The sequence below is a fragment of the Hevea brasiliensis genome, chromosome 10, assembly GCF_030052815.1.
Source record: "Hevea brasiliensis isolate MT/VB/25A 57/8 chromosome 10, ASM3005281v1, whole genome shotgun sequence".
Taxonomy (NCBI): domain Eukaryota; kingdom Viridiplantae; phylum Streptophyta; class Magnoliopsida; order Malpighiales; family Euphorbiaceae; genus Hevea; species Hevea brasiliensis.
In genome coordinates, this window is record NC_079502.1 from 15,165,317 (window position 1) to 15,179,188 (window position 13,872).

General features: G+C 34.1%; 2 protein-coding genes across 12 annotated transcripts; both read right to left on the bottom strand.

The window, feature by feature from the left end:
• Positions 1–2,691: 2,691 nt before the first annotated feature.
• Positions 2,692–4,044, bottom strand: LOC110651155 (uncharacterized). Of its 4 annotated transcripts, none has more exons than XM_021806398.2 (2): positions 3,592–4,044; positions 2,692–3,427 (listed from the first exon to the last, which is right to left on the bottom strand). In XM_021806398.2, the coding sequence occupies exon 2, from the start codon at positions 3,393–3,395 to the stop codon at positions 2,790–2,792; it is 606 nt and encodes a 201-aa protein (XP_021662090.2). In that variant the 5' UTR covers positions 3,396–3,427; positions 3,592–4,044; the 3' UTR covers positions 2,692–2,789. The 4 variants fall into 4 exon arrangements, with proteins under 4 accessions (XP_021662090.2, XP_021662089.2, XP_021662087.2 ...); XM_021806397.2 differs by having other exon boundaries at positions 2,692–3,460; positions 3,592–4,043; XM_021806395.2 differs by having other exon boundaries at positions 2,692–3,486; positions 3,592–4,042.
• A 195-nt stretch (positions 4,045–4,239) lies between these two features.
• LOC110651157 (uncharacterized) lies at positions 4,240–13,625 on the bottom strand. 8 transcript variants are annotated; one of them, XM_058129208.1, is made up of 16 exons: positions 13,348–13,625; positions 12,605–13,257; positions 12,296–12,456; positions 11,294–11,354; positions 10,313–10,378; positions 10,005–10,090; positions 9,351–9,414; positions 8,619–8,831; positions 7,806–7,871; positions 7,399–7,478; positions 6,730–6,854; positions 6,460–6,566; positions 6,218–6,274; positions 5,967–6,012; positions 5,282–5,377; positions 4,241–4,509 (listed from the first exon to the last, which is right to left on the bottom strand). In XM_058129208.1, exons 1-11 carry the CDS (start codon positions 13,487–13,489, stop codon positions 6,740–6,742), a joined length of 1,707 nt encoding a protein of 568 aa, XP_057985191.1. In that variant the 5' UTR covers positions 13,490–13,625; the 3' UTR covers positions 4,241–4,509; positions 5,282–5,377; positions 5,967–6,012; positions 6,218–6,274; positions 6,460–6,566; positions 6,730–6,739. The 8 variants fall into 8 exon arrangements, with proteins under 8 accessions (XP_057985193.1, XP_057985191.1, XP_057985192.1 ...); XM_058129207.1 differs by lacking the exon at positions 4,241–4,509 and adding an exon at positions 4,518–4,783; XM_058129210.1 differs by lacking the exon at positions 5,967–6,012 and having other exon boundaries at positions 4,240–4,509.
• Between the last annotated feature and the right edge of the window lie 247 nt (positions 13,626–13,872).

The window sequence follows — 13,872 nt, forward strand, 5'->3', positions numbered from 1 at the left end:
TTAAGTAAAAGTGTTTGAGTTATCTTATGAAAATTAATTTACTTACAAGTTAATTGAAGCTTACAAATATTTAAAATTTTAAGTAATTATATGTTTAGTTAAGGTGTTTATAAGTCGTTGATAAATAATTATATGTTTAGTAAAAAATTAGCTTATAAACGTATTTATTATTAAAATAATTAAAAAAATATTAAATAAAATTTATAAATAAAAATAATATTGTAAAACATTTTGTTAAATTAGTTTATAAGTGTAGAGTTAAATAAAATAAATTAAACATCTCAATTTATTTTTTTAACTTAAAAATTTAATTTATAAATTAAAAAATTATTATAAATAAACAGATTAGCATATTTTTGAAATTTATAAATTAAAATCAGATGTACAATTTTTCTAAGTTAGAATTATAATTATTTCTTTTTTGAAGGATATGAAGAACGTACAGAAAATATTAAAAAAAATTACAAATATAAGAAAAAAAAAATTGTCTTATATTTGTATGACTTATGAATGACAACACAGATTGCGTAAGCAACAAAAACTTTATCGTAATATACCAATTTAATTACATTAGTTTTAGATTTTTTTTTTTAGGTTTATGAATTTTTTTGTATTTTATTTCGAAATTTGTTTAAAATTTTGTGGTGTGGTGTCCTTAGGGATCCTTAATTATTATATTTTGTGTAAAAAAAGAAAAAGCTTTTATAAGTTTCTTTTTGTATTAATAAAAATTTATAAAAGAGAATAGGTTATCAAAATTTGATTATTCAATTGATTTTTTATATTAAAAAAATAAATATTTAATTATTAGCAAAAGGTTTTATTTTTTTATATTAATTTAATTTTGCTAATAATTGATAAATTAAAGAGCATTTTAGTATTAACAAAGTATATAGAACATTTTATTATGAAGTAGGGCTTTGGGCCCAACTAACTAATCCAATTTCATGTGTATTTCAATCATATCAAGTTTGGGCCCAACTTGAGTAAAGAAAACCCTCTCACATTTTATATTTTTTTCTCAAATATATATATATATATATAAGCTATGGCAATATATTATTATTATTATTATTATTATTATTATTATTATTATGCAGTAAAATTGCTATCTAGCTACAATTAATTGTTTTGAATTGTCCTCTAATTTTGTTGTCAATGGCAATAAAGATTATGATGAGAGGATATGGCTTAAAGTTAGAGGACAATGAGGTGTTGAAAGACATAAAGGATGGTAGGGATAGTAGAAGAGGCATGGCTATACATTGTGTTTTTTTCATTCAAAAAATGTAGTCTAAGATGGTGTTTTTCATTTACTTAGGAGGGTGTTAGATTTAGCCGTTAAATATCTAAAATTTATATATTTGATGAACATTTTAAAAAAGATAATTGATTGTTGATATGATACTTATTAGCTACACTTTATATCATATCTATAATATGAGCTATTCATGAATGGTAATATACTTTATATCATATCTATACATTCTTATACTTGTGTAGTCCTGATAGAAACATAGATCTAACTCCTCCGAGCATGCCAGCCAATTAGAGAAACCCCATAAATCAGAAACTGAACACATAAATGCTGATTTGCTCTGATCCCTCACCTTGAAGCACAAAACCTGCAGGTCATCAATCAAAACCCAAATACAGCTAAACCAAACCCAACTGCAAGAGGAGAGGAAAAAGCCAACCTTCAGTTGGGGGAAGAGTTTTCTCCTGCCCAGAGGGCAGAGGACAGCCACGAAAAAGGTAAGTGGAACCAAAGACTAAAAAAGAGAGAAGAAAATTGGACTCTTTTACTTAGGAAACTAAAAACCAACTACTGAACCCATTTATAAATTCTCTCTCAAGTGTCGACTCTTATCAAGTATGCCTATAGCTAAAACCGATACAAATTTTCTATAACCAAAACCATCTAAGGTCAGTTCGATTTTAATTCACCTTCTTAATCAACGTTAAACCAACAAATCTAATCTAAAATTAGCTCAAACCAAATCAGTGACTAGGTAGACTCCACTAGAGATCGATTCAAGGCCTAAATTAGACAAGGACTGACCTAGATCAACATTCAAGGCCTTGAACCGGAATTGAACTGACTGTAGGGGGCCAATTTTGGTCCCGCCACTAATCCTAAATCGGAACTGGCGATTCGAACTATCAGTTTGATACTGTTAAAATTAGATTTCTTTTTTTTTTTTTTTAAATAAATGACTACTTTAGAGGGTGCCACATTTATCAAACCATTTTCAAATTGGAATTTAAATTATCAAAAAATAAATCAGAATCGAAATTGAACTAGACTAAAATTGATTGGAATCATAACCAACCAGCCCAATTCCTATTCATGCCCTGAAATGCCAATTTTGACCCAAATCGAATCGATAGCCAAGTCTGTGACTAGGTCTAGCTCAAAAGATTGGAGGATATGACTACAAACCATTGAGTTGAGGGTTCGAATTCCACCTCAACCACAACCAATCAAAAGGAAAGACCTTTTATTCTGCAGGTAGGAAAATCGTGATAAGAATACCAAAATCAAAGTTATGGAATTTGAGTGTAAATCTGGGCAGACTGAGCTTCTGTTGCTATTTCATGAGTGTCTGCAATCTGCATCACTGATCACTGCATGTGTTCTTTCACACTCAGATTTATAAATTCTAAAAGGGGAAAAAAAAAATCAATATATGGGAAAAATCAAATATTAAGCCAAATCCTGGACCTTTGATTCAAATTAAAGGCCAAAAAAGGGGTCAAAAAGTCAAAAAGAAGAAAATCAAATCAACTTAAAAAATATCAAGGATTTCGAGAATCGAACGGTTGCAGATAGGACAAGACCCTCGATTGGCCCACATTTCTCTTGAACAAACTCTGCAAAAGGTGTGTCCACATGGAATAAAAGCTGCACCTTTATTCCTATCCATGCATACGCAGCACACCCAATCATTCTCATTCCCTATTCCTCCTCCTCCTCCATACTCATTTTCCCTCCTTTTCTTTGTCCTCCAATCTACACCGTCTGTCTCTTCAATCAGTCTCATTAGGGTCTTGACAGGCCCATCATTTTTCAGGGGACCCACATTTTCTCTCCGCAAATTGCGCTCAGCAGCCAATGCCATTCCAAGGTTAATCCCAGCAGTCGCCGCGTCGTTGTTACTGTTCCCCACGGGAAGTTGACTTGCGTTGGCGAAGCTGACCACTGGTTGATCGCTTCCTTGCTCTTGTATGATAATGGGTTCCTCTTCTTCTTCTTCTTCTTCTTCTTCGTCTTCCTCTATAATGGTCCTGATTGTGGCTCTAGGAGTCCAAGTTCCACCACAGCAACCCAGGCCCTTGAATGATAGTCGTTGCTTTAGATTCTTCCATCGCATGAATCCATCCAAGCCGTTCATTTTTGCTCTTCTTCACTCTAAATAGCTAACTCCTGCAAGCTGCAGCCTCAGTGTAATATAATGTTCTGTAGTTGATCAATGAAGTAAAGAACTTAAAAAAAAAAAAAAAAATTTCAGTAATAACAATATCTTAGTAGGCTCAGAAGAAGAAGAAGAAGAAGAAGAAGAGGAAGGTTTAATATGGAGTTTCACTTACATGGAGACCATTGATATATAATGTTGGTCAAAAGCATGGTTGTTGCAGCTCTCAACTCTTGAGTAGTGAAATAGGAAACTTGAATAATAGAGGAAATAAAGCAACAAGATCCAAAATTTAAGAAAAAGAGAAGTGAAATAGTCTGAAATAGGCAGAGGAATATAACTGCATAATGCTTATTGCCAGAATGTCTGCCTCTTTGGTTTATATTTGCACCAAAAAGAATTCAATTTAACTTTTAAAAATATATATATTTTAAAAGAATTACAAATTAAGTGAAAAATTATATGATTATCATTTATATACAAATGAAGAAGGAACAGTTTTAATTTAAAAGAAAAAAAAAATGAATAAAAGAAGCCTTGTCTTACCCTCAGACTTTCAACTTAATTGGTTCATTTAACAATCCATAGTACTTAACAGGAAATTAATTCTTGTCTAAGACATACTTCATCATGAGAATTTTTATTTGATATTATTGTATACACGTAGAATTTACAACAATAAATAATTATTATTATAAATTCAACACACAAATATATAAAATTTATATACTTAATAAGTAAACTCATTGTATATCTTATATTTTAAATTTATAATAAATAAGTTTAAAAAAAAAATCCTATTTAAACAATTAAACTCATTTCGTTTCCTTTTAGTAAAATAATAATTGGATTCTGTAGCGCTGTGCATATAAAGAAGAAAAAGCAATGATTGGGTGAGCGGTTGCAAGTTAAAAAAAAAGCCATGACATCCGCGAAGTTTAACAACTGTTATACATCATAGGCTCAGGTTCAGATTCTCAATGCTGTTGCAAATATTTCTGCCTCCGTCAATCACGTTAAGTTGAAATCTCCTCCTCGTCTGATTTGTCAGGGGAGCCACAGGAGAATAATGGATTTAGTCCACAGCACATCCCTTCACAGCCGGAACCAAGAGGACATTAATCAATCACTCTCGAGCCTTGAATCCTTGATGTTTTAGGGTTTAATCTCACACATATGATATCGAACCCACAGCATTTGCTCAACAGCATCAACCCTTTTAAAATTTTGCTTTTGGGCAAAGGCGCAAAATATGATTAATTAAACAAGCAATAATGACTAGTAACATGGATTCGTCGACTTTGGATCCTTCAACAGACAATGCCAGGTGTCTCAGCTCAAAAGTCACGACCCTGGCCCCATAAAATCTGAACCATTCGTTGATAGATTTATATTATTATTATATAACGTGGAATTCGGGATTCTTGAAACAAATTTCTCATTACGCATTATCACCTCAACAAAAACTTCATTCTGCTCATTGCACTAATTCTTGAATTTCAAAGCTAGTCAAGAATTTTCACTATGCACACATTTTATCAGAAACGTGCTTGTAGCATGCAAAAATAGCAAAAAATTGTACATCTAAACAAAATAATTGCCTTGTTAAGTAATGCTTTCAACTGAAGGTTGATCTTGATCCACATAAATGAATATGGGTTTGCCATCTTTGCCATTCAATTGCTGAATGATGCATGCAAATGAGGGAGAGTGCCAGTGGCCCCTTTATATATCCGCTTACGCATTGTGTAAATGTAATGTCATTAACAAGTGACAACTTGATTTTTATTCTCTCACTTGTCGTACAAATTGATCTAAACAGTAGGATACTTGATCAATACATGAATGGAGATGACTATACTAACCTCATTATGTACCATGATCACCTCCAAGTTTCAAATGAAAAAGATCCATTCATCAAATCTTGCGACTTCAAAGCCAATGAATTGCACTACAGCAACCTAAACATTAAGAAATTCATTGATTAAAAATAGCATCATTTTCAGAGAGAACTGGTCCATTATTAGCATGGTACCTCATCAATCAAGTTCTTGAGTGCACTAGGCATAGACAAAGGCCAAATGCATCAATCGCAGTGTTTTGTTGCTCTTTTAGTCTGATAATGTCAATCAATTACAAATTGAAAGAGTTTTTCTTGTTTAATCCATTTTATGTAATGAGATAAGTCATATCAACTTTTTTCGACTAAGATATATTTCACCACATCAGTTTGTGCGTACCCACCATCATGGTGGTATGAAGGAACTGAGTTGATTGGACACAAAAATAAAACTTGAAGGGCTTAATGGATTAAAACAAGTAGTCAGAGATTCAATAAATTTCCCAAACATATTCAGGGGCGTGTTCATGCATTTGGCTATGGTGATATGATGAATAATCCTAAATCCTAATTACATAAAAGCAACAATGTAAGAAATCTGAGTAAGGAAAGGAAAATCTTATAGTAATCAAAATATTCCTCCATATCAGCATTATTTGATCATCTGCACCCTCTAACAAATAGCAAAAAAATAGAAATAATAAAATTACCTATATTCAGTTCAGCAAAACAATGTTGCAGTAAACTTTTGCAGCCCTGGAAAAAGTGGCTAATTAAGCTAAAATTTACATAATACTACAAATTTTCTTATAAGAATAAATCAAATTTTCAATGGAATCCAATACATTTGAATGTTTAAGAGTTAAATCACATTTGTTGATATGGTCATAATGACTGCAAAAAATATCTGTGGACTGGAAGTAAATTTGCGACAAATGAAAGCATTCAGAAGTAAACTTACACTTTTATGTTTAAATGAGAAACTGCCTCGATGGATATGCCTTTGTCAAAATATATCCTGCAAGTTCAAATGTATAATATGTTTATGATATGATTCAAACTAGGGCATTCACAAAACTATCTATGAAAATCAACTAACTCATATTTCATCCGATTATCCCAAAAATCTGACCATGTCTCATTGCAGTAGATAAGAAATTTAACATAACTTTTTAAGAAATATTTTCATTTTGAAATTTGAACCTGAGATATTTTCTGTGGTGCAGTGGATGACAACCACCTTGAAGAGTAATTAGTTTACCAACCTCTAGCACCTCATTTTAGCACCAAGTGTTGCGGACTAATGTTTCCTGTTAACCAAAAATTTGAATCCAATCATTTGGTTTGAGGTTTCCATATATAGTAAAAACAGAAGCTTATACCCTTCAGGAGTCAGATAGATGTGTGAACATTCATTGGCCCTTAAAATTAAATGAACTATGGATAAATTCTGATCTAAGGTACAACACATACTTAATTTGTTTTATTTGTAGCCCACTTCTTGCATCAAATGACGATAACTACGGCCACGTATAATCCGCTGCCACAGACACTGGAGCAAATTCGGGAAACTCATACACATCCGTTCCTGGACAAGCCTGTAAGCCAACACCAGTCAGCAAAGAGTATATGGCACTTTGATGTGCATTTTTAAGCTCTGATACTCTGACTCTTCATTTTGCCCTGCCATACCCGGGTTGACACAACATGACACAGGACACAACATGGAATATGTGTCCAACACATATTCATGTAATTGGACACTAGAGGGACAGAGATCTCTCAAGATGAAAAGCATATTGAATTAAAGGATAGGTAAAAAAAATAAGTGAAAAAGAGAATGCAACTTTGAATTAAAGAATGGGTACAAAACAAGTTAAAAAAATATTGAATATTCGAGAATTCAATAGTTACAGATGACATTAATTGTGGCCGGCTCCTTTTGGGTAGATATCTTCAACCCTTTCAATCTACATAACGTATCCAAGTACCAATGTCTAAATCTAGATCCATATCTGCATATTCTCTATTTAGAAAGTTTATAAGTCTGACACACGGATATGTACCCATTTCCTACACTCGTACTCGGGTCCAAGTAACATAGTTTTTAAGTTAGTATTTCAAAAGGACAAGATTGCTTACCATCTCACAAGACATCTCTGAATGCCTCTAGATACAGGGCGAATGAAGGATGGATCACGTTGGGCATAAAGCAAACCAACCTAGGAAAATACATGGAATGAATTTATCTCAGGAAACAAAGATCTGCTGTGGAACTGAAATTGAACAAAGGTCAAAAATAACTAAACTCCACTATTGCAGCAATTATGCATTCTTTGTAAAATCTGCATTCAATTAATACATGACATAGCTACAATTTTTAAGTAAAAGCAGTACTACAACAAAAATGCACAAATGATGAAACCATAACAATTATCTTGCAGGCTAATTCAGCTTAGGTCACATCTTTGTGGATGCATATGTATTTAGGCAAAACATATACAAAAGCACCTCAGCAATGCCTCTAACAAAAATAGAAGAGAAAATACCTCTAACAATGCAAGAGTACAAGGATCATCAAAGATCTCAAGGCTATAGTCTGCCAGATAATTAACCTGCACCAGGTAGAAGGAACTGAGAATTATACAAGGGACAAACATTTATGAAGAACGGAGATAGGCACTGCAGCAGCTTAGAAATATAATCTGACACATTTTCCAACTCTAAGCTGAGGAAACCTTTTCACGGAAACAGCCTTTATGCAAAGCAAGGATAAGGCTGTGTACATCAACCCTCCCAGAGACCAAAAGTATGGGATGCTTCGTGCATTAGGTCACCCACTTTTTTAGTCAGAGGAAACTTTTTACATTTAAAAATCATTTGAAGACATTAAAAACCATTACTAGATTATGCAGAGACAATTAGACATGCATACACAGATTTTAAGATTTTAGTAACAGGTAGATAATGTTTAAAAACATCCTTCAATAAGCAAGTTTGATATTCTGAAGCCTATACAAATATCTACTACATAGTTACTTTGACTCCTTACATTGCTCTAAAGCACCAAAGTCAGATTGGGATATTTGGACATGGTTACCCATGTCAAATTGACACTTCAAATCAGTGTAAAAATCTAATAAAAAGCATTCAGAAAATCTTTTAGTCCAATTCCTGGGCACATTCCCCGATTAAATACTTGTCTTTGAGACCAAGAAACGTACTCCATGGTCAAACACATATTAAGTTTTTCTTTTCTTTTATACAGAAAACCACAAATAAAAAGAAAAAGAAAACCAGACATGACAAGAAAACAAATACCACATCAGTTGAGTTTTATTTTTTCTGAAAGAAATTGTTACCCCAAATTCCGTGTTAACTAGACATTGAACAAAGTCCATTAGTTGAAGCTTAGCCCATTCCAAATAAAGAGCAGGGTCGTCCCTCTTTGGAGGATGCCTCCAAGGAGCACCAAAACATAATATATCTTTTGAAATTTTTCCACTTCGTGCATCATCAGCAAACTTTTGCAGGATTCCAAGTGCTTTATCCATGGCAGGATTAACCACAGTGACCTAAGATGAAGAAATAACAGGAGACGTTGAGGCATAATTGATATAAACACAGAGAAAGTAGATATATCAACACAAACATATGGGATAGAGAACAGGAGTTCACACTACATTTTAAAGGTTAAGGTTATATACCAATTAATCTATGACTAAAAGGATTTGCGATACTTAACAGAGAATGTAAATTCATCAAACACAAACTGTGGATAGATAATAACACGAATTCATACTATATTTTGAAGGTTAAGTTTGTATCCAAATCAAACTGATGCCCCTGCATTAGCAGGACGACCATTTAGCATTGGCCTCGTATTGAATAGAACATCTTAACAAAATTAAACTTGAAAGGGAAGAAGCAACTTATGGACTCGTTGGTACTTCAGTACTTTGGATCTTAGGGAGCAAAGTGCAGATAGAAGAACTTTCCTCCATAAATTAACCAAGAGTAACTAAATGAGCAATTAAAACACTAGGTTCAGGAGAAAAACAAAATGCTAAGTTGTAAGACATAGCGAAACTTACCTGCAAATATGCTAAATATGCATCTATGATGTCCTCAAATGTACTAGCCTTGTCATCCAATACGCTGCAATTAATAATGGCAACAAAGAAATAGCAAATGTAGTGTTATTTCTAAATGGACATAGTTCAGCTTCAATGCTAAAGTAGGCAGTAAGTCATGCTATGTCATAGCTTTCTTTCCAATCTACTACAAATCTATATTCCCTAATGTAACACCGCCTGGATACATTAAGGGGATATCAGAGATATCCATGGAATGTCGTGTAGTGTGGAACATCATGAGACAATGTACTGACATTAACAAAATATGATGTCCCAATACACGCATGCGCACAAAAGTGTGTGTGTGTGTGTGTGTGTTAACAAAATATGATGTCCCAATACACGCATGCGCACAAAAGTGTGTGTGCACAAGAGTGTGTGTGTGTGTGTGTGTGTGTGGGTGTGTATTTGTGCATGTTCACGTATATGAGAGAATAATGAATGTGACTTGAGATCTTTTATAATTCTATAATTGCATCCAACCGGATAAACTTGCCATCTATATGTAGAAAAGAAATAAATTTAGTTTCTAATTATAGAATCTATGAAAGCATCATAAATCAGTATATATTAGGGACAACTAGAGCACGATCAAAAAGTAAATAATCTTACATCTGGTAATAGTTGCTTTGTTTAAGTGCATAAAGCTCAAATAGATGCCGAGGGTTTGGCCCAAGCACCTCAACAATCACCGCCCACTACAATTCCACACAAACAATGTTTGATCTCATAAAGATTGCAAATAATTAAAGATAATACTATTGGGAAAGCGGGAAAGAGATAATGGGAGGAAGATTCAACCAAAATCACTGAGATGTGATTTGGGCATGAAGAAATTCAGAATATTTTGTTTCCTAATTTCCTGTCTTTCCTGATAAAAATATAAACTATAAGGAAAAAATTAACCAAAAATTTCTCACCTCGGAATGACTGAAGTAGTCAGTAACCATATGCATTTTAGCTTCTTGTGCAGTCCATCCAAAGGTCTGTACATGAAGAAAACTGGTATAAGCAACATACACCAAAGTCATAATATTTAATAATGCATGTATATATTTGGTCTGTATCACCAAAATACAAAAATCTAATTAGATGGAACGGTCTAATCAAGTGAAACAAAAATATGTTACACCATGGTTGGTAACAAAATTGGGAGTGAGAAAAAGTGGAGGCAAAAATGAAGGTAAAGCAATGGAAGTGAATATTCATTTTTCACCTATTTTCATTTGTCAGGATGGAAAGAGAATGGAGGGAGCTGAAGGTTAGCTTTTTATGATAAAAATTAGATTTACATCCTTGGCATTTTAGTGACATACATAAGGGTAAATACACCATTTTAAGCAGTTTCAGTCCATGTTCCACTAGCTTTGTGTGATAATTTTCGTCTGAACCATTAACCCCACTTTCACTTCAATTTACGCTCCCTCCCAAACAAGTGAAAATATAACCTTTTCATAGTTTCTCATCCCTTCTTTAGTCCCCAATGTTTTCACCCAAAACATACATTTTGAAAGACACATGCAGTCTGCAGACAATCAATTTGTTTGTGTTTCTACACTGTTTTAATACTCAAAAGTTATGTTTACAGTGATATTCAGTATTCACTGAAATTAGTTCAAGCCTTGCACCTTCAAGTGGCCTCTCACCCTCAACCTGTCAGAGGATATGAATCAAAAACATGACAGAAAGGAGTATATTGAACAGTTAACATAATCTATTAAACTTTGGCCACAAAGAAATAAATCTCACGGTATTCTCAACCATAACAAAACAGCATCAAAGAACAGTTACTATTTCCACAAAAATTTAACCAGGAAAGATCGCTTAGGTGCACGCACAAACTCAATATACAGATAGAGAGTAAGGACTATTATCAGCAGCAGCAGTTCACGTCTGATTACCTCACGAGAGATGAATATGTCTGGAAATCCAAAATCCACGTAGGCTTGGTATGAATAGTAGCTGCAGCAACAGCATTAAATAGAATTCTAAATCAGATGAGAGGAGGGAAATATTAGAAACAGATATCACAATATGCAGAATATTTGATAACTATAGAAAAGTATAAAATAAGCATGGCCAGCACAGATTGTGCAGGACAACTCAATACTTCTTGTATACAAAAACTAATTATGATTAGGCAGAAGGTCAAGTTTGGAGTCCATTTCGGCAACCAATTTCAGCTTAGCTCATGAAAATTAATCCTTGTTAGCATTTAAACAAGGATAATGACCATGCAATGTTGAAGTTAAATAACAACAATAGCCTACAAGAGTCATGCCCAGAAGGAAAACAAGCGCTGGTGCTGCAAGCCTGAAAATAAAGAAAGAATTTCTGATAATGACTGTGCCATTACATGTCTAGAGTATTTGCAAGGTGCGGTACTGACTATCGACTAATTATACACCTTAAGCAAACCTATCAAATTATGATAACTAAGCAAATTGCATCGTTAGATTACAAACAATTTTCCATTATTATTTTAGAAACAAGCAAAGCTTTGAAGCTGCCAATTTCCAAACTTATAACAGTTATAAACCAAACCAAACCAAAATACAATACAACGTGTTTGCTCTTGTGAAACAGTTTTCTTGTCAATTGAAAAGGAATAAACTTCAAAGAAAAACAACAATCAGGATGAAACCAATCGAGATGTGATAAAGAAATGAAGAAGGTGCATAATGAAATAATGAGGGTTTAATATTAAACCCATACCATCACATGACACACTTGTCAGAAGGAACCATTATGTACAGGCTCAAATTCCAAACCTTTTCAATGATAGACCACAATAAACTCTAATTAAACTCAGTGAACGCATAGGACTTCACATTGAATATTGCATAAGTAGGACGGTGCATGGGCTGAGAAAATAAAAAAGATGGCTAAGCAATGGACCTAACCTATCAGATGAGATGAGCATAACAGGCAGGCATCTCTCATTCGCACCCAAAGCAATAATTCTCCATATCAAACTGTCATGATACAGGGGTGCAGACACCATTGAATCATCTGTTAAAATGGCATTTTTAAGAACTTCAATATTGTTTATAACCAACTTCGGCTGCCAAAATCACATGGAAAAACCATTCATCAATAAATTCATGACCCAATAGGCAAAACACTCGTTAAACGAAATTGCATTAATTATATACACCGCACAGAATTAACAAAATGCAACACACAGAGCCAATGTTTTTATTCTTCATTACCTGAAAGTAATCAATCTCAGCAGCTTGTGACAGCAACTCGAGCAACAAACAAGGCCAATCGGTGCATGAATTCGCCAATGACCTAGAAAATCCACCAGTCCTATTCAAATGAGCAATGGCATTAGCTCTCCACCCTTGCTGCACCTTAATCACCTCCTTAGCCAATCTCAACGCTACAATCGCCTCTCTAAAATAAGAAGCCTCCTCTAATGACAAGTTATTTCCTTTACCCTCCAATCCCAGAAGCTCATCAATCTCTTTGGCATTTGATCGAGCAGATAGCGCGAAAACTGCCCGCTCCCAAAGAACCGAACCGGAAACCTTGTCAGAAATGGTATTTCTTGATCTTGAGGGACTGCTGGGATTATTCAGGATTATTATCCGGCGAAGGGCAGTGTCAAGGCGGTGCCATTTGTTTAGAGTGGAGAAGATTTGATTGGAGGTAATGGTGCCAAGTCGGATACCCTTATAAGCCATTGATTCAAGGCAAGTTTCGAGTTGGGTTTTGCAACTGGAAAGAGTGGAAGAATCACAGGTAGACCAAGACGCCCATGGGAAAGAGTTGTTGTGCTGCGGGTGGTGGCCCTTGATCGATTGAGCAAAGTCCACATAACCAGTGATATGAGGACCTTTGTTCCAGTCGTTAAGGAGACCTGCAACAAAAGCAAAATAATGGTATTAGAGGCTGCATTCTAGAAGAAGAAGAAATCTTTAGGTTGCATAATAAAGAGAGAAGTTTATACGTTCGAGGATGAGGGTTGTTTTGCCGACGCCGCGGGGTCCATGGAGTATGAGAGGCTGAGGGACGCGGTGGTGCTGAGCGTGGTTGTTTAGGATTGTTTCTAGTAATGGTCTTGGTATTATCTTCCATGTCTTGTTCATCATCTCTTTATCTCTCTGCGCTGCCGGAGGCTGTGGAAGGGACAGAGTACAGAGAGCGTGTAGGGAATTCAATTAAGCTTACGGGGATAGGGTCTTAGATAGTTGGCAGCTCAAGACTAGCACGCTGTTTGGATGGGCGTGTGGAAAAGGTAGATAAGAATAAAAGAGGAGGGGTAAGTAAGTGAGGGTAAGCAGGGGGAAAGTTTATTATTTACTACCGTTTAAATTTTATTTTTTCTTATATGAAGCAAGTAGAGGTGTAAGTTGAAAATAATTTTATTTTTTTATTATATTTTTAATGTTTTATTAAAAATTTAATTATATTTATTTAAAATAATTCTAATTTATCAATTTAAATAAATATTTTTTTTTCATGTACTTGATTT